The 26,598-nt window shown below is 44.1% G+C and overlaps 1 protein-coding gene and 1 pseudogene across 3 annotated transcripts in view; one reads left to right on the top strand and one right to left on the bottom strand.

Annotated features, from left to right (window-relative positions):
- ttc17 (tetratricopeptide repeat domain 17) overlaps positions 1 to 26,598 on the bottom strand; it is a 147,724-nt gene that overhangs the window by 65,486 nt on the left and 55,640 nt on the right. For all 3 annotated transcript variants that reach the window (XM_072466614.1, XM_072466615.1, XM_072466616.1), the window contains 8 exons: positions 26,319 to 26,479; positions 25,692 to 25,804; positions 19,152 to 19,304; positions 18,010 to 18,116; positions 17,242 to 17,416; positions 14,407 to 14,475; positions 11,205 to 11,429; positions 2,764 to 2,950 (listed from right to left, as the gene is read on the bottom strand). In XM_072466614.1, coding sequence (XP_072322715.1) covers positions 2,764 to 2,950; positions 11,205 to 11,429; positions 14,407 to 14,475; positions 17,242 to 17,416; positions 18,010 to 18,116; positions 19,152 to 19,304; positions 25,692 to 25,804; positions 26,319 to 26,479 — 1,190 coding nt within the window. The remainder of the gene's footprint in view (positions 1 to 2,763; positions 2,951 to 11,204; positions 11,430 to 14,406; positions 14,476 to 17,241; positions 17,417 to 18,009; positions 18,117 to 19,151; positions 19,305 to 25,691; positions 25,805 to 26,318; positions 26,480 to 26,598) is intronic.
- LOC140384778 (small COPII coat GTPase SAR1B pseudogene) lies at positions 14,929 to 16,114 on the top strand (annotated as a pseudogene).

Below are 26,598 nucleotides of genomic sequence, written 5' to 3'. Positions count from 1 at the left end.
CCCAAAATGGATAGCCTCACACTTGGCAACATTGAATTCCATCTGCCAGACCCTAGCCCATTCACCTAACCTATCCAAATCCTTCTGCAGACTTCCGGTATCCTCTGCCCTTTTTGCTTTATCACTCATCTTAGTGTCGTCTGCAAACTTTCACACATTGCACTTGGTCCCCAACTCTAAATCGTCTATGTAAATTGTGAACAACTGCAGGCCCAACACTGATCCTTGAGGGACCCCACTAGTTACAGGTTGCCAACCAGAGAAACACCCATTTATCCCCACTCTCTGCTTTATGTTAGTTAACCAATCCTCTACCCATGCTACCACTTTACCCTCAATGCCATGCATCTTTAGTTTATGCAGCAACCTTTTGTGTGGCACCTTGTCAAAAGCTTTCTGGAAATCCAGATATACCACATCCATTGGCTCCCCGTTATCTACTGCATGGGTAACGTCCTCAAAACATTCTACCAAATTAGTCAGACACGACCTACCCTTTGTGAACCCATGCTGCGTCTGCCCAATGGGACAATTTCCCTCCAGGTGCCCCACTATTTCCTCCTTAATGATAGATTCCAGCATTTTCCCTACAACCGAAGTTAAGCTTACCGGCCTATAATTACCCACTTTCTGCAGACCTTTTTTAAACAGTGGTGTCACGTTTGCTATTTTCCAATCCTCTGGGACCACCCCAGAGTCTAGTGAATTTTGATAAATTATCACTAGTGCATTTACAATTTCCCTAGCCATCTCTTTGAACACTCTGGGATGCATCCCATCAGGGCCAGGAGACTGGTCTACCTTTAGCCCCATTAGCTTGCCCAATACTGCCTCCTTAGTGATTACAATCATCTCAAGGTCCTCACCTATCATATCCTTATTTCCATCAGTCACTGGCATGTTATTTGTGTCCTCCACTGTGAAGACTGACCCAAAAAACCTGTTCAGCTCCTCAGCCATTTCCCCGTCTCCTATTATTAAATCTCCCTTCTCATCTTCCAAAGGACCAATATTTACCTCTCTTTTTTGTCTTATATATTTGTAGAAGCTTTTACTATCTGCTTTTATGTTCTGAGCCAGTTTACTTTCATAGTGTACCTTACTCTTCTTTATGGCTTTTTTAGTAGCTTTCTGTTGTCCCCTAAAGACTTCCCAGTCCTCTAGTCTCCCACTAATTTTTGCCACTTTGTATGTTTTTTCCTTCAATTTGGTACTCTCCCTCACCTCCTTAGATATCCACGATCGATTTTTTTCCCCTTTCTACCGTCTTTCTTTTTTGTCGGTATGAACCTTTTCTGAACACTGTGAAAGATCGCTCGGAAGGTTCTCCACTGTTCCTCAACTGCTTCACCATGAAGTCTTTGCTCCCAGTCTACCTTAGCTAGTTCTTCTCTCATCCCATTGTAATCGCCTTTGTTTAAGCACAAAACACTAGTGTTTGATCAGATTTGTCCTGGTCTGTGCAATACGAAATGTTTTGGCAACATGCCTCTCTTTTCAGCAATTTTAAGTTATGCACTATCAAGCAACTGTTTGTAACCAGTTAGTTCACAGAGTTTCCAATGTCACAATAGTGACTCCACTCTATAAACGTATTCCACTGGCTCTGAAATGCTCTGGGAACTAACATTGTTGTGCTGGCATTCTGTAACTGCAAATTCTTCCTGTCTTTCTACCTATGTGCAATATTTTACAAGTGGTCTTTTTCTCAGAGTGTTATGGATAAAATGTATGATGTGGGCAGAGCTGTAATGTATACCGTGTGATAATTAAACAGTAAGAGGAAGTTAATGTGGAAATTCTGAGACAATGCCATTCGTGAATGCACACATACATTTAATGCTGCGGTTACATTAAGCCTCATCAGATATTTTCTTTCAAAGTGATTAAAGAATTTTACAATCCTGTCACGAGGCAGAAGAAAATGCATTGTCGTAAGCTTTCATATTATTCTGCTTCTTATATTTGTGACTCCCTCATATAGGGCAGCACGGTAGCATTGTGGATAGCACAATGCTTCACAGCTCCAGGGTCCCAGGTTCGATTCCGGCTTGGGTCACTGTCTGTGCGGAGTCTGCAAGTTCTCCCCGTGTGCGCGTGGGTTTCCTCCGGGTGCTCTGGTTTCCTCCCACAGTCCAAAGATGTGCAGGTTAGGTGGATTGGCCGTGATAAATTGCCCTTCGTGTTGGGTGGGGTTGCTGGGTTGTGGGGATCGGGTGGAGGTGTTGACCTTGGGTAGGGTGCTCTTTCCAAGAGCCGGTGCAGACTCGATGGGCCGAATGGCCTCCTTCTGCACTGTAAATTCTATGATATAGCATATTTCTACAGCATGAGGGTCAAGTATAATAACTAGACATCAAAAATCCTAAAGGTGCACTGCTCTTGTGATAATTTTCTTTCTGCATCACAAGAATTTCCCCAAAAACATATGCATGAAAAACAATTGTTGTTTTAAACCTAATGCACAGAGGTATATTTAAATTTTAAAATATGCGTTGCCTAACTCATCAACTTTTCCACACCTGTATTTAATACACAATTTGCTTAAGGCACTATATATAGTTTGAAACCATGTACAACTAATGAAAATTAAGTCACCATACAGTATATGGTTTTAAATGTTCCATTTCCATATGACTTCACCCTAATTAATGCATGTGCTCACGTGTTGAACGTAATCTTTTAATAAACGTTTATTGAAAAGTTCGAATGGTTTTGCAGTTTTTCCTCTCTGCCTCTTTAGAGGTCTATTCCCTTGCTTACCTGCACACTTGGAAGACGTAAGATTGTATAAAAAAGGGTAGAACTGTAGACAGCGGATTAACTTCAGGTTGCTGTCACATTCGGGGCATCTAGTTGTTCTGTCCAGTGCTGCTCTGAAGGCTTGAAGAGCGGCGCTAACATTCCTCAGAGCCAGATAGGCATTTCCTAAGCTCAGAAGCGTGAGTGGCTGGAGGAAGAAATACTTGGTTAATTCAGCCCTCAGACAAACTAAAAAGGTGCAAATTCTGACAGTCACAGCGGTTTAGAAATAATACAGAACAACACGCTCAACAGTTGGGATGTAGTCAACTCTTGCCTATGTTAAGCTTGTATCTGAAGTATTCAAAATTCGGAAAGGAAAATTTAAGATGTGTCCAGCCCAAATGGAAATCAGTGAAGATTTGAGCACCTACATGCCTGATACAGCGATAAATTAACAGAGACATCATCATACTGAAATCTGATTAAATAAAACTGAGTGACATTACAACAACAGCCAACGCTTCCCATTGGTCTACCTCCATTTTCAGAACTCATTATTTATGACCAAAGAGATAAAGATGAACGACAATGACCCAAGTGCAACCAAAGAAAAAAAAAGCAACATTTTCTCATTCTCTCTCATATGGATTTTGTGTCCACAAACTTGCATTAACTCCAGGATCCGCATATGAAAATTCTCATTACGTCTTGGTCACTAGAGCATTTTTAAACCAGTGATTGTATAAACCAGATCATAGTTTTAATTTTTTTAGTCTGTGCTGAGTCAACTGATCTTCACACCACAGTTCCAACTTAAGAAGTAGAACTGGGCATTCGTGTCTTAGGCTCTGCAATTTTGGGGGAGGCTGGTACGGTGTGCGTGTGTGAGAGAAGTTTCAAAATTATTTTTTAGAATGTAGATGTTGATGGCAGGACTGGTATTTGTTATCATCCCCATTTTCACTCGTAGGTTGCAGATAGTCATTTTCTTGAACTGCTGCAGTCCGTCTACTGAAGGTATCCCACCATGTCTGCAGCTACCTGCCGCAAGAGCCCGAGTCTTTTGCACTGTTGTTTGCAGAAGTTGAGGAAGCTGACCCTGGGCCCACAGAACCTTTGGTGGGAATACCATCTGCTTTGCACTCACGCCCTGTGTGCAGCCCCTCTATTCTGTGCAACGGCATGTGGCTGTGGAAAAGGTAGGTTGCTGCTGGGGTTGCTGCCCCCTCAGAAGTCCAAGCAACTGCAAAATATGTAGTGTGTTCCACATTACATGCAAGCCTTACAGGCAAGATAAGGAATTCAAGGCACTTAATGGCAGCTGAACAAAGATGTTGATCGCGAAAAAATCAGTGATCGGGCTGAATGAGCAGGTTCTGTCAGTGCTAGTTCTTCACTGTGCTAACCATAATCTTGCATATTTCAGCCTTTATACTGTTGCTATTGGATCAGTTTCACTCAATGTGTTCTCACTGGGCACTCGCCTTTTCCAACCTGGCAAGGTGCATTGATAGTGCGGCGGAACCTGTGTGCTGGGTGAATCCAGGGTTGGAAACACTTAAGTGTGTTTAATTGGCTCAATTACTTTACTTTAGCTGAGTGGGGTGATGTCAGCATCTTGATCCACTGTCAAATTCAGTGGATTTAACTTCCCGCTCAAACCCACCCGTTTTTCCCTTAGCTGGGAAAACTTCTCCCTCATGTTTGTCGAGTTTGAAACAAAGAAAGCCAACCACCGCAGTACTATCATAGTTTAAGTTATTTTAGATGTAATCATAGAATCTACGGCACAGAGACAGGCCCTTAGGCCCAAACTGGTCCATGCCAACCAAAAAGCCCATCTGAGCTAACCCCATTTGCCTGCACTTGGCCCATAACCCTCGAATCTTTTCCCATCCATGTATCTGTCCAAATGCCTTTTAAATGTTGTCAATATCCCTGCCTCAACCACTTCCTCTGGCAACTCATTCCACATATGTATCACCCTCTGTGTAAAAGGTTCTGATTAATCCTTTTCCCTCAACTTAAACCTATGCCTTCTCGTTCTCGTTCCCGAACCCTAGGAAAAAGACGAGTGCATTCACCCTACAGGGGCTGGTTTAGCACAGTGGGCTAAGACAGCTGGCTTGTAATGCAGAACAGGACCAGCAGCGCAGGTTCAATTCCCGTTCCAGCCTCCCCAAACAGGCACCGGAATGTGACGACTAGGGGCTTTTCACAGTAATTTCATTGAAGCCTACTTGTGACAATAAGCGATTATTATCCATGCCTCTCATGATCTACACTTCTATAAGATCACTCTCAGTCTCCTACGCTCCGAAAAAAGTCATAGCCTTTCCAATCTCCCCCTATAACTCAGTCCCTTAAGTCCTGCCGATATCCTTGTAAATCTCTTCTGCACGCTCTCCAGTTTAATAACATCTTTCCCATAGCAAGACGACCAAAGCTGAGCACAATACTCCAGGTGCCAATATCCTGTACAACTGCAACATAACTTCCCAAATTCTATACTCAATGCCCTGACTGATGAAGGCCAGCATGCCATAAGCCTTCTTCACTGCCCTATCTACCTGTGACTCCACCTTTAGAGAACCGTGCACCTGAACTCCAAGGTCCCTCTGTTCCACGATACTCCCCAAGGTCCTTCCATTCAACGTGAAAGTCATACCTGGATTTGACTTTCCAAAATGCAACACCTCACGCTTGAACTCCATTTGTCATTTCTAAGCCCACTGATCAAGACCCTGCTGGAATTTTTTGATAACCTTCCTCACGGTCTACAATACCACCTATCCTAGTGTCATCCGCAAACTTACTGATCATGCCTTGTACATTCACATCCAAATCATTGATATAGCTAACAAACAGCAATGGGCCCAGCACTGACCCCTGAGGCAAACCACTAGTCACAGGCCACCAGTCTGACAAGCATCCTTCCACCATTACCCTCTGCTTACTACCATCTTTCGTGTTGAGTGTTCTGATACACAAACGAACCAACAGTGTTGTAGATGGTACAACTCTGTTTTATTATTCTGTACAATAACAACTGTTAACTTCTGGCTGTGGTTCGTACTTCACCAGTTAACCTGCGGACCCAGCCCTAGCACTATCTTAGAGAGGCACTCAGCACATGGTGTATGTCTGAGTGGCACGATGTGAGCTCTGTGCTCTGAGCTATCTCCTGGTAGATAGAGCGAGAACTGTGGTGTTCCCTGTTTTATAGTGCGTGTGCTCTCGCTGGTGATTGGCTGTGATGTTGTGTGTGTGTTGATTGGTCCGTCTACTTGTCCATCAGTGTGTGTGTGTGATTGCACCATGATAAGTTAATATGGATATCATGTCATCCCCCCTTTTCACAAGGATATGTGCCTACATGGTAATAAATATTGGTGTGTACTGAGTGCGGCTGAGTATGTGTGTGCAATATTTACATGTACATGAGGCTAAACTATATATATATATATATATATATATATATTATATATATATATATATAGGAAGGTGTCAGGTGCAACACAGCAACGAGGTTGTACCACAAACAAAACAAGTGCAATCATCAAATATCGAAAGAGAACTCCTGGAACGACAAAAAAAAGAAACACATTAACATTATTGCACAACAATTCAGTGAGTCCAATGTGCAAACAGGCTCATCAGCCCAGTCTAGTATGTGGGCGTCGAATTCGGGTGACCGCCTCAATGGTGGGTCAGGATCCACCGGCTGAGGAATGGGCCTGGCCACGGGCGATAGAGGAATAGGCAGAGTGGCAGGAAGCTCCACGAAGTCGACATCAGGGACAACAGGAGAGCGTGGCAACGGTGCATGATCACGTAGCGAGCGGGGAAGCAGCCGAAGGGCCCGCCGATTACGCTGGCGAATGGAGCCATCAGGCATGCGAACCAGGAACGAGTGGGGAGCCACGCAGCGGAGAACCTCGGCAGTTGCCGACCAGCCACCCTCTGGTAGGTGTATCCGGACGTTGTCTCCAGGCGCCTGGGCAGGAAGATCAGTTGCCAGAGTGTCATGTGCCACCTTCTGCTGAGCACGCTGCTGTCGCATCCTTTGCAGTACTGGAGCATGGTCGGGTTTATGAATGGACGGCACAGTGGTCCTGAGGGTGCTGGGACTCTACGAGGTGCGTGAATGACCGGGGTGGCATCCGGTTTGAGCCGTATTCTGTAAGTGTAGGGCAGTGTGCCCATGCCCTCGAAAACTTCCTGGTTGTGGGCGAGGAGCGAGTGGAGCCGCGCCCTAAAGTCTGTATCCGGGAAATCGGACGGGCCTTCTGGAGACAGAGTGTGTACCCGCTGAACGAGGTGGAGGATCTTGCACGCCTAGCAGAGAGTCCTTCGAGGATCCAACTATCTCAAAAGACAGTGTGGCTGTGTATGAATTGTGTGCAGCCTCGAGCTGGCAGGACCCCATGGCCGGGATAACATTACCGTTGTAATCGACCAACTGACAGTGGGAAGGCCGAATCGGTGGTTTGACCTTCAAGGTGTGGAAGGCTGACCATGCAATGAGATTGGCGGAGGCATCAGTGTCTAAGCGGAATGTGATTGGTGATCAGTTGACCATTAGGGTGGCACACCATTCATCGCCTGGATTAACGCTGTGCACTGGCATCAGCTGGTGGGTCCTACTTGGGGTCATCCAAATTCTATTACCGCAACGCGGAAGGGTTCCCGGTCGTCGGTATCACCGGTCTGTACATCGTCAGGGTATGACTCGGTGTATGGAGGCTGAATGGCCCAAAAGTCCCTGCGAGGCTGGCGGAATTGCGGAGCGTTGGCAGGTTGAGCTGCTCGACAGCAGGCAGCGTAGTGGCCCATCTTGCCACAGCGGAGGCATTGTTGAGTTTTGGCTGGACATTGCCGCTTTAAGTGTGCGGATCCAGTTGCCGCACGTCGTGACGTCATGGCATTCATTGCGCCACCGCGCATGCGCGGTGCGGTCCTGCGTAGAGCGCGCCTGCGCATCACATCCCTCTGCGTCGACGTCCCCTCTTTTGGCGCGTACAAGCGCGGGAGGCCTCGGAAAGCACGCAAAATGGCCGCACTCGTCCGGGCCGGGAGGAACTCGATCGACTGGGCCCGCTCAGCCTCGTAGGACCCCTGCAGTGCCGATTTGTCCGCCTGGAATTGGGAGTAGCGGCTGGTCGCGTTTTCGTGGAGGACACAGGTTTCGGTGGCTAGGGTGAGGCGCTATATTTTGAGGAGCTGCTGGCGTAGGGTGTCCGAGGTGACCCCAAAAACTATCTGATCTCGAATCATGGAATCGGAGGTGGCCTCATAGCCGCAGGACTGCGCGAGGATACGGAGGTGTGTCAAAAAAGATTGAAAAGGCTCATCCTTATCCTGCAGGTGCTGCTGGAAGAGGTACCTCTCGAAGCTCTCATTTACTTTGACGCTGAAGTGTTGCTCAAATTTAAGAAGGACCGTCTTGTACTTCGTCTTGTCCTCGCCTTCCGCGAATGCCGGGGAGTTGTAGATGTGGATGGCGTGTTGCCCCGCCGTGGAGAGGAGGAGGGCGATCTTCCTGGTGTCCGATGCATTCTCCCTGTCTGTGGCTTCTAAGAAGAGCTGGAAGCGCTGTTTAAACAGCTTCCAGTTGACGCCGAGATTTCCAGCGATTTGGAGTAGCTGCGACGGGCTGATGGCGTCCATGGTGCAGGATGGCGGATCTCTGAAGAGGTGCAGGTAGGTCTCACAGTCGCTGGCGAGTTTCCAGTCCAGGTATCATGTCGTGTTGGGTGTTCCGATACACAAACGAACCAACACGGTTGTAGATGGTACAACTCTGTTTTATTATTCTGCACAATAACAACTGTTAATTTCTGGCTTTGGTTCGTACTTCACCAGTTAACCTGTGGATCCAGCCCTAGCACTATCTTAAGAGAGGCACTCAGCACATGGTGTATGTCTGAGTGGCACGCTGTGAGCTCTGAGCTATCTCCTGGTAGAATGAGCGGGAACTGTGGTGTTCCCTGTTTTATAGTGCGTGTGCTCTCACTGGTGATTGGCTGTGATGTTGTGTGTGTGTTGATTGGTCCGACTACTTGTCCATCAATGTGTGTGTGTGATTGCACCATGATATGTTAATATGGATATCATGACACCATCAAGCCAATTGTATATCCAATTTGCCAGCTGTCCTTGGATTCCTTGTGATCCAACCTTCCAGAGCAACCTACCATGTGTAACTTTATCAAAGGCCATATAGACCACGTCTACCACCCTGCCCTCATCAACCCTCCTGATCACTTCATTAAAGATCGCCAACAAATTTGTACGGCATGATCTCCCATGCACAAAGCCATGCTGACTATCCTAATCAAACCCTGTCTTTACAAATGCCTGGATATCTTATCCCTCAGAATCCTCTCGAGTAACATCACAGATGTTAGGCTTACCAGTCTATAATTCCCAGGTTTTTCTTTACATCCCTTCTTAAATAAGGGCCAACTTTTGCTACCCTCCGTGGCTAAAGATGATGCAAATATCTCAGCCAGGGCTCTTGCAATTTCTTCTTTAGCCTCATGCTGTGTTCTTGGATATGCCTGGCCAAGACCAGATTTATCCACTTTCAAATATTGTGATACATCCATCACCTCCTCAACTGCAATGTGAACTGTCCCCAATATATCGCCACTAATCCCATTTCCCAAGTCTTCATGTCTTTCTCCACAGTAAACACAAGAGGAGAAATATTGCCCCCCTTCCCCTGCGGTTCTACACGTGTCCTCGTTGGTCCTATTCCCGCTCTAGTTATTCTTCTTCCTTTAATGTACTCAAAAGAATTACTCTGGATTCATCTTAATCCTCTCAGCCAAAGCTACCTCGTGCTCGCTTTTTGCCCTCCTAATTTCCTTCTCGAGTATACTCCTGTATCTCCTGTACACCTCCAGGGAATCCCTCGATTCCAACTGCTTGTATCTGAGCCATGCCTCCTTCGTCTTCCTGGTCAAAACCTCAATATGTTTTGTCATCCAGGGTTCCCAACTCCTGCCAGCCCGGTCCTTAATCCTGAACTCCAACTATTTCACTTTTAAAGGCCTCCCAATTGCTGGAGGTCCCTTTGCCCTCAAACAAGCTACTCCAATCAACTCTCGCAAGCACCTGTCTAATTCCATCAAAATCTGCCTTGCCCCAATTTAGAACTTGCAACTCTGGACCAGTTTTGTCCCTGTCCATAACTATTTTAGAATTAATGGAACTATGGTCACTGGTCCCAAAGTGGTCCCCCACCATCACCTCAGTCACTTGCCTTGCCCTATTTCCCAAGAGTAGGTCATGCCCTTTCCAGAATAGGACCCTCCACCTACTGCTTGAGGAAACCTTCCTGAACACACTTACAAATCCCCATCTAAGCCCTTAACACGATGGAAGTCCCAGTCTATGTTAGGAAAATTAAAATTACCTACTATGACAACCCCATTACTCTTACAAGTCTCCCCAATCTCTCTGCATATTTGTTCTTCTAATTCCCGTTGACTATTTGGGGGGCTATAGTACGACCCCAATAAGGTCACCATCCCCTTCTTATTTCTTAGTTCCACCCACAAAGCATCGCTGGATGATCCCTCTGCTATTCATCACTGCCGTGATGCTCCCCTTAAACAAAAATGCAACTCCCCCTCCTCTCTTTCCTCCATCTCTGTCCCGCCTAACATTAAGAACCTTGGAACATTAAGCTGCCAATCCTGTCCCTCCCTTAGCCGTGCTTCAGTTATGGCTATAATACCCCAGTCTCACTTACCTATCCATGCCCTGAGCTCATCAGCATTACCTGTCAGCCCTCTTACATTGAAATAGAGACAACAGGTTTTCCCCACTCCCTGCTGTGCTCCTGCCTAACATGTCTATTCAGCTTGCCATTGCTGAGTACTGCACCTCCTTTCAGCCCCTCATTTGCTTCCCTGCTGCTGAGGATCCCACTCCCCTTTAATGTTCTTTTCATAGAATTTACAGTGCAGAAGGAGGCCATTCGGCCCATCGAGTCTGCACCGGCTCTTGGAAAGAGCACCCCACCCAAGGTCCACACCTCCACCCTATCCCCATAACCCAGTAACCCCACCCAACACTAAGGGCAATTTTGGACACTAAGGGCAATTGATCATGGCCAATCCACCTACCCTGCACATCTTTGGACTGTGGGAGGAAACCAGAGCACCCGGAGGAAACCCACGCAGACACGGGGCGAACGTGCAGACTCCGCACAGACAGTGACCCAAGCCGGAATCGAACCTGGGACCCTGGAGCTGTGAAGCAATTGTGCTATCCACAAGGCTAATGTGTAACGTTAACTTGTACTATAGAATGTAGATGAGATCATGCACCATTTCTCTGTCACTTTTTGAAGTGCAAACAGGTCCTTTGCAGTAATAGACCTCAGTTAGATTTTGGTTTTTCATTGGTTCGATGCATGCCAACCATTTATTTCCTATTTAACTTACCTCTGTGCTGTTAATAGCAAGTGCTTTATGCAAAAGAGCAGCAGCATCCTGATGTAGCTCAATGTGGATGAGTAGGTTAGCCAAGTTGACTAGTGGAATATCCATATAATCTTCTGGAACCAGATTTAGTGCTTGTCTCAAACAGCCAAGAGCAGAGGTTGTGTTGCCAATAGCTCGCCAGTACAAACCCGCTTCATTCAATAGTAACCACATCGGAGCAGTTTGCTGGAAGAAAAACAGATCTGCTGTTTTTTTTTAAATGACAATAATGCACGTCATCAAAATCAATGAGTAGATCAGTCAAGAAATAACATGAATTTACAGTGCAGAAGGAGGCCATTCAGCCCACCGAGTCTGCACCAGCCCTTGGAAAGAGCACCCTACCCAAGCCCACACCTCCATTCTATCCCCGTAACCCCACCCAACCTTTCTGGACACGAAGGGCACTTTAGCATGGCCAATCCACCTAACCTGCACATCATCTTTGGACTGTGGGAGGAAACCGGAGCACCCTGAGGAAACCCACGCAGACAGGCAGAGAACGTGCAGACTCCACATAGACAGTGACCCAAGCCTGGAATCAAACCTGGGACCCTGGAGCTGTGAAGCAACTGTGCTAACCACTGTGCAATGTGCCCGCTCATGCATTCAAAACATTTACTTCCAGTCATGTATAAATTACAAACTTCCAATACATAGATATAGTGAGAATAACATGTTCCGTCTTGTGTGAGAATGATGAGCAAGGTGTGAGTATGGTGATTCAGAAAACTTTGTTCTGTCTAGTTTGAGAATACTGGGGTATAACAAAGCTCAACATCAACAGCACTCATTGTGCAATAGCGGACTCATTGTGCAATAGTTGAAAATATTCACCATTTCTCTTTCACAATTGGTGCATGACCATACGATAAACAAATTAACTTTTTGTGTGGTTAATCCTCAAGTTAGGCAACGAACAATAGCATTGGGGCAGTAATTCAGAACTATAGATATAGTTAGAAAGACAGAGGAGAGGCAATTTAAACTAGCGCGGTTACAATTTTGAAGGGGTACAGGAACACAGAAGCCTGGGACGCAGGAATACAAATGTTTGCAAGTGGCAGAACAAATTTCAGAAGGCTGTTAAAGCAGAAGAGATCCTTGGCTTTCTTAATGGAGCAATCGAATATAAAAAAGGTTACAGTCATGCAAAGCCCTTCTAAATCACTGGTTGCCTCAGCTGGAGCAGTATGTTTAAATCGTGGGAGGTGATCTTGCTCAAACAGAGAAGATTTTGAAGGGGCTTGACAGAATTATGTTCAGAGGTCGTTTCTCCTTAAGAGAATCTAGAACTAGGGAGCACGGTTTCAACGGGGTCTCCATTTAAGAAAAAAATGGGGAGCAATTTCTTCTCTGAGGGCCACAATCAGGTCAGCCATGATCTTGTTGAAAGCCAGAGTAGGCTTGGTGGATTGAATGGTTTCTTAGAGCAAGTAGGTAAGGAGGAGATTTGATTGGTGTTCGCAATTATGAAAGGTTTTGGTGAAGTAAATAAGGAGAAACCATTCCCAGTGGCAGAACAGTTGATAACCTGGTGAGACAGAGGTGGCACGGGGAAACATTTTTAATGTAGTGAATCACTGTGATCTGGAATGTGCTGCCGAAAAGGGTTGTAGGCTCAATAGCAACATTCAAAACAGAATAGTATAAATACTTGAAGGAAAAAATCTACAGAGCCAAGGGGAAAGAGTGGTTGAACGTGACTAATTAGATATCAAAGAGCTGGCATAGGCATGAGGAGAGCCAATGGCCTCTTTCTATGCTGTATCATTTTACGGTTAGGCTCCCCAGGGTTAGGTCGCAACAATCAGTCAGAATAAATGACAAAAAAAAGAGATGCATAAGATTTCAATTTTCATTGGCTCTATTTAAGCGAGGTGGCATAAATCATGAATAATCAGATTTTGTTTCTCTAGATTAAATGAAAATTGCTGATCTGTTTGTGGGTAGAGAGCACAAACGTTACAGGTTAATATTAAATACAGAACACATCTTGTAAGTGGAATTATTCCACAAGTGTTAAAGATAAATCGTTCACACATGACTAATCAGTTGCAGAAGCATTTGATATGAAATAGTGAAACAAACAAATGCTCGGTGACTCAAATAGATTGGAATACAACTGTTTCAACAATTGAGCAACTGGGGTGTTATTGGATAGAGAATACTCAGCAGGTCAGTTAGCAGTGGATAACCAGAAGTCAGTCAATGTTACAAGCCTTCTTCAGGGAGAGTCATTGGAGATGGACAGAATTGAAAAAAGGAACGCAACAGTAAGTAAGTACTCAGAAAAAGGGCTGGGGAAAACAGGAAGAGAGAAAGATATGAAATAGCGGTGTAAAACAAGATATGAATAAATAGCAGGTGTTATATTATCAGGCAGAGTGGTGTCCATTCGAAGTACCAACTCCATTCTATCCCACACCCCACCCACCATAACACCAGTATCTTGTTCCACGTTGCCAGCACAGAAAAAGGTCAGAAGTCAGGACCATTAGGCACTCCAGATTTCTGGCACCTGCAATATGTCATGATTAGACCATGTTTGGTTCATAGCAGCTTGTGGGAAAGAAAATTCCAGGAAAAGTCCTCACCATTTTGTACAGTAAAACACATCGGAACTTTAAATGACCTTTAAAGCCAGTTTCTCACTCCTGCAGCTGCAAATTTATGGATCAAGTAGGAACTGCCTAGCAGGGTAGATTCAGAAACATTTTCCATAGGAATGCCAACACAATTTGTGGCGGCTACTATTTTCTTCAATGCAAATTGGGCACTTTGATCCAAAAACTACTTTCCAAATAATTCCTGCCTCCTTCAAATTCAACAATGACAAACATAAAAAGAACACCAAGGACGGGGCGTACAGTAATTGTTCAAAAAATATATTTGCATGGGGACAAACTACTTACATGTAGACTGGTTAGGATATGAAGAATATAGGATAACGTTAAATAGATGTTCTGATATTTGCAAACTTATTTTCGGGAGGCAACAAGCAGTTTTGGAAGGAAGCTGATGTAGTTCACATCAATGATCATATTACATACACATTTATTACATGTATTTAAAAACAGCCATACGGGAGAGGTCTAAAATGCTGGAGACTCCCTCGGTGATACATCAGCTTTAATCTGACACGCAAAAATGATTTGCTCACCTTTTCAATAGCTTGTGAGATGACCTCCCCAACTTGCTCCTCGTTAATACTCAAGTGAGAAAACAGAGCCTGGTGAAAAACAGCAAATTACAATTGTAATTTGAGGATACAATCGGCATTGTGAATGATGTATTGCATGTTTAGCACAGTGGGCTAAACAGCTGGCTTGTACTGAAGAACAATTCCAGCAGCGTGGGTTCAATTCCCGTACTGGCCTCCCCGAACAGGCGCTGGAATGTGGCGACTAGGGGCTTTTCACAGTAACTTCATTGAAGCCTACTCGTGACAATAAGTGATTATTATTATTATTATTGTGTCCACTTTGCAGTGCAAATCTTTGGGTAGCAAAAGCTAAACTGTGCTTGTCTTCAATGTATAGGGAGAACAGTTACCACACTTATCACACTCGAGTAGTACCCTATAATTCAACTGCTTTCTAATATCTGAAGCAGGTATACAAATTGATGTGTTTATTTTAACAGGTAGAATCACATTTGTTCAATGTGAACCCATGTGCTTTAAATGAAATGGGATACTTGGAATATTTTGCAACGTAAGTGTTTCCATTATATCAGTACTTTCGGGGACATGGGAGCGCACACGGCGCTGGGACTCAAACCCCCAGTGCCCAGAGCAGTAAAGATCAATTTTGCCAGGAGCTCACTCTCTCCCTTCTCTCTCTCGTCCTCCCCTCCCCACCCAGGCAGTTTGCGAGCCTCGCTCCCGCTTGCATTTAACACTACACCTTGCTTCCGCTCCCCTTCTCCCGACGTTGTGACCCATCCCAGTAATCGAATCCCAAGTTATCACAGCCACATTTTGCCGCAGGTGCCCTGCCGTTTGGACCCATCCGTCTTTTCTTTTCCCCCCTTGGATTTCAGATGTCAGAGAGGTGGAGGTTGTAATTATAAGCCAGTTGTTTTTGATGAGTCAGTCCCTGCTGTGTCACAAAGCTGGTTCCGTTGCATTTTTGTTAATCTTTCGCTGTCCGGTTCTGTGCTGTTGCCTCTCCTACAAATTGCTTTGCGTGTATGAACAGAAATCCAAAATCGAAAACAGCTATTTTAAAAAAAACATGCTCCTTTGCGTTGGCATGTAACCAAGCACTGTAACAATCCACACAAAGGTTGTAAAAGAACCCTTAAGACCTCCTATTTTGAATGGAGTTATAATGGTTTCACTAATAAACTATTGTAGTTTCCAGGACTGCACAAGAATTCGGAACAATTAGTATTTCTAGGACGGGACAATGTTGGAAAGACAACTCCATTGCACATGCTCATCGATGATAGACTGGCACAACATGTGCCAATGCTACATCCAACCTCAGAAGAGCTAATGATTGCTGGGATGACTTTTACTACAAGCCTGCAGGGTCCGCAAACAATACCTCCCGCTATCAATGCTTTTGTCTTCCTGATTGACTGCGCAGACTGACAGCATCTGGCATGATCGAAAGCAGAGCTTGATGCACTCATGACAGATGAAACCAATGTGCCTATTGTTCTCCTTGGTAACAAAATTGACCGACCTGGGGCAGTGCAGAGAAGTTCCGAGAAATGCTTGGATTGTACAAACAAACAACAGGAAAGGGAAATATTTCCATGAAGGAGCTTAATGCACGATCACTAGAAGTCTTCATGTGCAGTGTCTAAAGCAACGAGGTTATAGAGAAGGTTTCTGCTGGCTAGTTCATTACATAGACTGAAGGTGACTTTGGTAAAGTTCTGTCATAGGCTGAAGATCAGCTACCAACATGAACAACTTTAAAAAAATGATTACAAAAAAGTCAGTACTTTTCATCCAGTCAGTAAGCTTGACTGCATTGGCTTAATATGTTGCGACCTGTGCTACGAACCTTTGCATTGCTGTTTTAATTGAAATCGTAAATACCCTTTGTGGTATTCTAACCCGTATAAGTAGAAAATGGCATTTTTTCAATCATTCCCTCTGGTGTTGGGAATGGTGATTTACTACTTTGGAAAATAGAGTTTTGGTTTCCATACTTCAGGAAGGATACATTTGCCTTGGAGGAAGTATAGCAAGGTTCGCTCCTGGACAACAGGATTGTCCTTAAAGTATGAGTGAACTGAGCCTATATGCTCTGGAGTCTAGAAGAATGAGAGGTAATCTTTCTGAAATGTTCCAGATTCTGAAGGGGCTTGACAGGGTAGATACTGAGACGTGTCTCCACTGGCTGGGGAATCTAGAACACTGGCACAGCTTCAGGATAAGGGGTTGATTATTTATGGCAGGAAGTCTTGTGACACAGTGGCAGCACTCCTACCTCTGAAATAAAAGAATCAGGTTCACGTCCAATATAAGGATTTGCTGGTCACAGAAGGAGCTTTCACATAACATGGTTCAACAGGCTGATAATCAGCTTCCACCACTTCCCCACTATTCCCCAAAGTGTGGGTGCGAAGATACCCAAAGTAAAATGAAGACAGAGGGAGGATAATTTCTCGACTTAAACAGTTAGGAATCTTCTAACCTGTCTACGAAGGAGCAATGTAAATGCTCCTTTGAAGAGCATATTTAAGGCTGAGATAGACAGATTTTCGGTATCAGAGAATAAAGGTAGGAGGAGTGGGCTGGAAAGTGGAGTCGAGCTGAAAAATCAGCAATGATTGCGTTGAACAGCGGAGCAGGCTCCAACAGCTCTATGGTCTACTCTTGCTCTCACTCACGGGCTCCCAACTCCCTTGCAAACTCTGGCACCGGTTTTTCTTTCACAGAAACATGCTCGAACAGCGCCGAAATATTGCTCTGCCAGTAGTTTAGGATTCAACAAGACCAGTACAATATGGCATTTAGTTACGTATTTATAGCTACCTGCTTGGCATAGTAGTCTGGTATTCCAGATTTCAAATCTGGCCTGTTTTCCAGTTCTTTCACTAGATGATTCAGCTTTTCGTTATTGTGGAACTCTAACATGGAAGAACAGTCAGGAAGGCGGCCAGCCACATCTCTATCTTGCTTTCCTGAAAATGTCAGAAGTGATTGGACACTAGCAAAAACAAAAACAAAAATTCTCAATTGTTTACTGATTCGTAATATTAACAGAACATATTAAATTTACCTGAAAATGAAAGCAAACACTTTTCATGCAAGTTATATTTTAAAGTATTAAATTGCAGAATGCGATTAATGTGTTTAATCTACATTATTTTCCTAGCTTGTTAAACGTGAACTCATATTAGTACATGACACATGGCAAAATATCACTATTGGAGGTACGTGGCTGACATTACATTGCTCCATTCTGGGCAGCTGAAACACATTTTCTTGAACAATAAGTGTTTATTTTCCTTAAGAACAGATAGGATATGGTTTCAAACACATCTCCGGGTTGAAATAACTTAACAACTATTCAAGTTTCACTCCTATTATTTCTGTATTCTGAACCATCCCTGCTACGAGCTTAATAACACAGTCCAAGCCATACATATCTCCTGGAAAATGATTGAAAAACCACAAAGGCTGGAAAAAAAAATCTGTGATCATTACTGTTCTGTGGTGCTACGGTGTGCTGTTATTGGTTGCGAAAATGTCATCCCAGTACCTTACAAAGTACCACAATTTTCAAACAACAATACTCACCCAAAACCTTTGTATTCTGGAGGTAGAAAGTATGTTGGAAGATCGGCTGCAGTGGGAAGAGTGGGATAGGTGCGCATACAGTCCAACCTTTTGGGCCACAATATATCCTGGCAACGTAAAAAGCACACAATTAAGTATTACATATCTTAGTACTGCATTTGTAATGCCAACCAAGTATGATTTTCTTGAACACTTACCAATTTTTTTTCAGCAAATTTCTAAGGAATGTTAAAGTAGAAGACAAATGCCTGAAGTGGTCATTTCTGAACAAAATAATACCCTAAACTAGCTTTCACAAAATAAGCGTTTGTCTCTTCTCCCCATCCCCAGCAAACAAGAGGCAACCTGACATTGTGTGCCTGACTGCTCCACTTTGTACCTGGCTGCGCTGGTGCAAGCTGGGGTGACCCTCCTATGAACTTATCTCTCTCACTTTCCTGTATTGTGCAAGGAGAATAGAAACAGCATAACCTTCTGCACAACTGGCTAATCAAGAGATTCCCTATCGGTCTGGGGAGCAGTGTACGTGATTGCCAGTGCTCTGCTTCGGGGTTCATAAAACCCTTGTTATGTGTCAGTAGTGTAGAATATTATACCAAAGCAGAATGGCCCAATAAAAGCACCCCAGAAAATCTTTTAGCACAGCATTTATAACAAAGTCAGACAGACTTACTGCCAGTGTTTGTCGATCCTATACGAACACAGAGCTGAAACAATGGTTAAAACTACAATTTAAATAATTTTTTCACTGTCACGAAGGACAGTTTCAACAACTTGTTCAAATAATGCAAAATCAAAAATTACATCAGATACAAAAATCAATTAAGATGCCATTAGGTAGTAATGATGAGTAAAAATGGAATGCACATGAATATATTCAAACTAAAACCAAAATCTTGGGTTTATGAATGAGCGAAACCTTGAAGGAAAAAAACTGTACCCCAAATGTTATATAGAGTGTTGACTTGCAGGAATAATGTTCAAGAATTTTGCTCCTGTAAGGATTCAAAAGTTCCCCATCAAAGCAAATAACTGAAGTGGAATGAGAAGAGGTGGGTGGTTGGTGATGGTGTTGGGGGAGGGGCGTGAAACAAGTCATACAAGACTCGAAGTTATCCCACCTCTCCTTCCTTCTTACTTACATTATAGCTTGAGAAATCCTTCCCCCATACATTCAACACTGATCGGCCTGCTGGTGACGATGGAAATTGCTGCTGCATGTTGCTCCAAGTAATATTCATCACCAACTCCATCTCGACGGGCATCATATTGGAGGTAGAACTGTCCTCTCCAAACTGAAAGAGGAAGTGCCATTTAAAACAATCAATGAAATATCAGCTCTCAGCATTTTTCCAATAATAAGATATACCGGATGCAGACCCATCATGTGATTCAATTAAGCTCCTTCCGTGACAGCTCAGTTAAGCTTTCTGGAGCACGGACCAAAAATGAAAGAGTAAGGGAATGTCACCCTTTGGCAATCTGAAGCTTGACTAAAAAACATGGGTAACTCATTCCAAATTGTTTTCAAATGTCTTGACGAGAAACTAATACAAGCGACATGCAGCAGAGAAGGAGGAGTGACTATCTTACAAATTCTTTCAGAAAAAAAGCTTAGGGTATTCTGCAAATATCCTGGCATGCATTAAGTGGTCATTCTGTATGAAATGAGAGATTTGTAAAAACAAAAAAGGGAATTACAACAGATTCTTAAAAATATTTTATATAAAGTCATAATTGACTTTGACATCCATAAAACATAAACCAAATTTAAAAGATCAGCTTTCCATGAAAATGGCTCAGACTTTGGTAGTTGTAATAAGAGTGAAACTGCCAGCATTCACCTTCAGCATCCCACAAAACTGACAGCAACGTCTGGGGCGGGATTCTCCACCCCCACGCTGAGGTGGCCGCGCCGTCGTGAACGCCGTTGAGGTTCACGACGGCGCGGAACGGCCCCGGTCCCGACCGATTCAGGCCCTGACAATGGGCCAGTATCGGGGCCGCGTCATCTACCCGCGCCAGGCCTTGTCGCCCGGGTAAAAGCGGCGCCGCATAGATGACGCGGCCGGCGCCGCATAACGGACGTCATCCGCGCATGCGCGGGTTGGCCGGCGCCAACCCGCGCATGCGTGGTTGCCGTCCTCTCTAGGTCCGCCCCGCAAGAAGATGGCGGACGGATCTTGCGGGGCCGCGGAAGGAGGTCCTCCTCCAGAGAGGACGGCCCGACGATCAGTGGGCACCGATCACGGGCCACCCCACATCTGAGGTACGTCCCGGTGCAGGATTCCCCCCCCCCCCCCCCACAGGCCGCCCCCCCCCCCCCCCCAGCGTTCACACACCGCCCACGACTGCAGCGACCAGGTGTGGACGGCTCCGGGGGAAACCCGCCGTTTTGGCCTGGCCGCTCGGCCCTTCCGGGCCTCAGAATAGCGGGGGTGCCGGAGAATCGCCATTTTCGGTGTCTCTGGCGATTCTCCGGCCTGCGGCCCGCGAAACTCGACCGGGCCGTTCCCGCCTCTTGGGAGGGCGTCGGACCGGCGTCCCCGGAAATTTTGGCGGCCCAGGCGATTCTCCCAACCAGCGTGGGAGTGGAGAATCGCGCCCCTGGTGTCTGGAAACGTTCAGTTAAATGTAGAAACTGCTGTCTGTGATTCCCTCCACCTCCACAAGGTGCGACGTTCAAGTCCCTACAGATGGCAATCTTTAGAAATTATGGGCTGACAAGAAATTCCATGATTACACGTGCAGCATTCTTGTTGAATGCTCCCCAAAAGATTACACCCTTTTTAAAAAGTGGAACTGGGTTTTTAAAAATACTGCACAAAATAAAAACAGCAACTAAGCAACCTCTCTGACCTTGGAATATTTAACTTCATATTAGTGTAATGGCATTTCTTTTTTCATTATAAAATTCCAGTTTAACAATTATTTTTTAAACTTCACAACATCTCAGCTTGTTTTATTCCCTGCAAAATTTGTAAAAATTGAAGGGTAATCAGCGCATTTTATTTCCTGGATTGCTGTCTGTGAGAATACTTCAATGTAATTGGTCCCTTCTCCTGCTTGGTCACATCGTCGTTACTGAACGGCCAGAGATCCCAGCAAAATTTGGGCAATATCTTATGAAGTGACACAACCTTCAATTTCCAGCAATGCCTGGGACGATTGTTTCACGCAATAATACTTGCAAAATGTTTTCTCAATCACGCTAGGCAATTTCAATGCACCGTCAATTTTCTTTAAACAAGTTTAATGTTGAAATAGCACTACTGTGCGCCAGCTTTGGTTTAGCTTCGGTCAACCAATTGTCAACCACAAATGTCGTCACAATCTCAAGAAGCAACTGCTCAAATTATTTTTGGAGGCATGAACTTTTGTCGAAGTTCATTATTATTGACTTGTAGGTCTGCTGTGGCATTGTGAAATGAAATGAAAATCGCTTGTCACAAGTAGGCTTCAATGAGGTAGCCCTGGATCTGGACTTGCCTCTGACATTTTCACAATTCTGCTGCAACTTAAAAGCAACAACATTTTACCTATTGCTGAAGAAACTCATATTATTGACTCAAGAAAAAAAATAGTACAATGCTGGTGTTGAAAGATAATGATTTCAAATATTTGTAACACCATACCTTGGGCATAAAATTGATTAAAACAGGGAAAACAAAGGCCGGTAAGGGATAGAGAAACGTGGCAAGGCGTCACCAGCAGAGTGCTAAATGAATCGGTGCTGGTGACATTATTGTTGTGACTCTACAAATAATGTGGAAATCGGAACAGAAATAAAGCTGTACAAGTTTACAGATAACAGTAAATTATATTGAGACGGGGAATTTAAATAACAGGAGCAAAGGGATCAAGACAGAACTAAAAGCCAATTAATTCCAAGGTCCTGATGGACTTCATTCTAGGGGTCTTAAAGCAAGTGGCTGCTGAGATCATAGATGCATGGGTTTTGCATAATTCCCTAGATTCTGGAAAGGCCTAATCAGATGGGGAAATGACAAATGTGACTCCTCTATTCAAGAAAATAAGGAAAGAGAAAAGAAGAAAAGAAGAAACTACCGGCAAGCGAGCTTAACATCAGCCATAGGTGGAGGTGGACGATAGATGTGAACGGTGCCAAGGAGGCCCGGCCAACCACCCCCACGTGTTCTGGTCTTGTCCCAGACTTGCGGGGTACTGGACAGCCTTCTTTGAGGCAATGTCCAAAGTGGTGGGGATGAGGGTGGAGCCATGCCCGAAAGTGGCGGTCTTCGGGGTATCAGACCAGCCAGATATACTCCTGGGGAGGAGGGCGGACGCCCTTGCCTTTGCCTCCCTGATCACCCGCTGTAGAATCCTGTTCGGCTGGCGGTCAGCAACACCACCCAAAGCTGCAGACTGGCTGTCCGACCTCTCAGAATCTCTCCAAATGGAGAAAATAAAAATTCGCCACCCAAGGGTCAGACGACGGCTTCCACAGAATGTGGGAGCCATTCACCCAATTGTTCTGGAACCTGTTTGTGGCCAACGAACAAGCAGAAGAATAGCCAGGTAGCCAAGAATCAGGGAAAAGTAGCCAAGGCGTGAGAGCGAGGGATAGACCGGGGGGGGGGGGCAGCTAAACCAAAGAGAAAAGAAAGGCGAACCACAGGAGAAGGGGAGAGGGGAGGGGGGGAAGGGGGGGGGGGGGAATGGGGGAAGAGACAGGGAACAATAGAAGGGAACCAGAGAGTGGGGGGCGTTGGAGGGCATTTTGTGATACTGGACTACGATATAAATTATAGAACATAGAACATTACAGCGCAGTACAGGCCCTTCGGCCCTCGATGTTGCGCCGACCTGTGAAACCACTCTAAAGCCCATCTACACTATTCCCTTATTGTCCATATGCATATCCAATGACCATTTGAATGTCCTTAGTGTTGGTGAGTCCACTACTGTTGCAGGCAGGGCATTCCAAGCCCTTACTACTCTCCGAATAAAGAACCTATCTCTGACATCGGTCTTATATCTATCTCCCCTCAATTTAAAGGTATGCCCCCTCGTGCTAGACATCACCATCCAAGGAAAAAGGCTCTCACTATAGGTGGCCCTGTAACTACATTTGTGCTCCTATATTACTTTTGAATAGTTCTGATGAAACAAAAGGTACTCATTGGCTTAGATGTCTCTTTAGAAGAGGCAATTTGTAGAAACAGACAGTGTATACACAATGCTGTTAATATCAGAAAAGACACAAAATGGCTGTCAGCTATTTTGTGATATAAAATGGCTGAATGATTATTTGTAGATGAGAATACAACTAATTCCGCCCCTTGAATCTGTATATTAACCCGTGTGAGCCTTAGCTCAAGTGAGATAAGGTGTTGTCAAAGGCTGCGGAGCCTCAGACCTTGTCTCCCAGAATTCTGACATAATAAACTGATTTTTTAAACTTATACTCAGGCCTTCATGTGAATATTTTTACCCCTAACAGGGGGTAGGGTGGGAGGCAAGGGAATGACAGCCGGAAGGAGAGCACAGGAAACGACAACAAACTTGGCAAATACAGTAACAGAAAGCAAGGAAAATACAGGTGAAAGACGGGACGAACGGCCGAAGCGGAGGTGAACGCACGCCGGCAACGGCAGCGAAAACAGTCCGAGAGAAGCAAGTAACAACACCAACACCAGATCCATTCTCGTATTGCCCTCTCTGTATTGGACATAACTAATGTAATTGTTTCTCCGGCACCCAAATGTATATGTACCTCCCCAGTTCTCACCGCTCCCCCCCCCCCACCCCCCACAAACATGTGCTTACATATTTGTTAAAAATAATATTGCTAACTGTACAGAGTTGCTGTTGTTGAACCACTGCACAATATCATACCAGTTTTTTTCCACTTCTCTTTATATATATATATATTATTCTGTGCACATAACTGCAAATATACTTTGTTCAGAAACCCAATAAAAAACATTTATAAAAAAACATCGGTCATAGGGAAAATACTGGAATCTATTATCAAGGAGGTCATAACAGGGCACTTTGAAAATCTTAAAGCAGTGTCAATATGGTTTTGTGAAAGGGAAATCATGTTTGACTACTTGTTCTGGGACCTGTTTGTGGCCAACGAACACGGAGAAGAATAGCCAGGTACTGATAGTTCTTTGAGGAAGTAACAAGCAATGTGGATAAAGGGGAACCTGTGGATATTTTGTACTTGGGCATTTGACAAGGTGCCACATCAAAGGTTAGCACACAAGGCTGTAGGGGGTAAAATAATAGCATGGCTAGAGGATTGGTTGGTTAACCGGAAATAGAGTAGGATCATGTGTTTTTGGAACTGCCCTCTCCAGAAAGCAGTGGAGGCAGGGTCATTCAATATTTTTATGGCATAGAGGTTCTCGAGTAACAAGAGAGTCAAAGGTTATTGGGGATAGGCGGGAATGTGGAGTTGTGGTCAAAAGCAGATCAGCCATGATCTTATTGAATGGCGGAGCAGACTCGAGGGGCCAAATGACCTTCACCTGCTCCTGATTTGTATGCATGTCTGTATGTTCATAGGTGAAGGAGCTGGGCTGAAGATTTGTTCACATTAAGAGTGTTATGGGCCAGGGTTTAGAAAACTCCAAAGTATAGTATGGAGTTCACCTGACCTCTGTTTATTGATTTTGGCTACAATGAGCACAAGAGCCTGCCTTTCAGGTGTTATGCAACAGAGATTTTAGGTGCTTTTAATCAAAAAACAGACTTTATTCTACGAATTTAGTTAACATTCGTATGAACACACACAGCAAGAATTTATATCAACTACAAACATCAAGACTCCACACAGCTGCAATAATCTATGTATAACCCTTAATGAATTCCCTCTTAACTGTTCCAATTCAATAACAAAATCCAAGTAAAACCAGAAACCCCTTTTCAAAGGTGTGGCCCAGCACACGGCATTCTCACTGGTACAAGGCTTGTTATTGATACTCTGTTCCCCTTTCCAAACGGCAGGTTTGAATTCCTTCCAGAAAGCAATTATCTCTTTAAAGTTACCAAGTAGTCTGGAAACAGCTTTTAAAATGAGGATAGAGAAACACTTCTTTCAACCTGCGCAGTTCAAGCCAGTCCAAAACTCAAAAACCTAAGTAAAATCCCACAGAGCCACAGCCCAGATCCACCCACACAATGACATCACTGAAGCCATGTGATAAGACAAAAACATTTCTTAAAGGGGCACTCCCATGACAAGAGCCACAAGCCAATGAAAGGTTAGATATTAGGGAAGCGAAATAAACAAATAGTAGGAATATAGATTAAATGGCTCTAGCTTACTGGACACAGCATATGCAAATGAATGGTGGTTACTGGGAATGGTACCATAATGTTTATGTTACTATTACGAGTCATCCAGAGGATTGAATTAATAATCTGATGGAGTGTTCAAATTCCACATGGCAGCTAGGGAATGTAAAAGTAATTAAATAATTAAAAAGCTAGTAGCAGTACAGTACATAAATACTGGACTGCTGTAAAAAGAGACCGCCCTATGGCCCGGAACCTCCAAGTCTTAAAGCGGATTACGGAGTTGGGTTACAGTGGGAGCAAACTGAAAATGAACAGGTGCATCAAAGAAAGCATTCCAAGCTGTGCCAAAATTGCTTTCATCTTGTATCAGGCATGGATTGTTTAAGTTGCTAGTTTTCTTAAATTTATACCTGAACATGCTCCACTGTATTAAATTGGTCTCCTCTGGTGTAGCGCACAGGCCGATCCCACTGGCAGTGCAAAATTTGCTGTTTGTTAACCCAGCGACAAAGCTGGTGGTTTCCTGAAAAAATAAAAACACAAATTTAATCTAAATATTTGCTTCGTGCAGCGAGTAATTTCTAACCGATCCCAGTTTTAGAGTGTCACAGGTTGCAGATCATTTTACCCATTTTGTCACCTACAAAGCTCATCTGACTCTTTCTCGAAAGGGGTGCTATGACTTTTAAGCTACTTTTTTCAAAGTTGGATAATTTGTTGGCTAACGTGGCAAACAAATACATATAGAGCTGTTTTCAAGAAGGATTTACAAATTAAATACGTTGGTTCCTATGTTTATTATAGTACTTTGTAAAATAATTGCCCGTATCAATTTCCTTGAACAAAACTGACAGCACATTGTTGAAATTATTCCAAAAGACAACCGCAGGAATTCAAAATTGTCAAAAAATTATTAGTTTTAAGTCGACTACTTTACCTACAAAGTAACCATTCTAACTACAGCAGTACCGAAAGCAGTCAGCTAAGCACAATGAAAATTAAAACATTGCTGTTTTATATTTTGCACCAAGGTTTACCTAGCTGAGTCTCTTTAGCCATTTGTGTTTCATGGATTATATTTCTTAGCAGCTGCTCATCTTGCATAACTTTGTGCTTCTCCAGCAATTCTTGCTGCCTCAGATAATTATCATGCTGCTTCTGGTACTCCTTCAGTTCATTTAATGTTCGCTGCAGAGATCTAAATACATGAAACATCATAATAAGCCTCATTAATAAAAAGGTTAAAAAAGAAAGTCAGCATGGGATAAAGTTAAGAGTCAACGTGCAGATTTACTGCCAAATGCAAGTCAGCATTAT

This window comes from Scyliorhinus torazame, chromosome 10 (assembly GCF_047496885.1).
Source record: "Scyliorhinus torazame isolate Kashiwa2021f chromosome 10, sScyTor2.1, whole genome shotgun sequence".
Lineage (NCBI taxonomy): Eukaryota > Metazoa > Chordata > Chondrichthyes > Carcharhiniformes > Scyliorhinidae > Scyliorhinus > Scyliorhinus torazame.
Note: the sequence above shows the minus strand (reverse complement) of the source record. Positions and strands in the feature narration are given on the sequence as shown.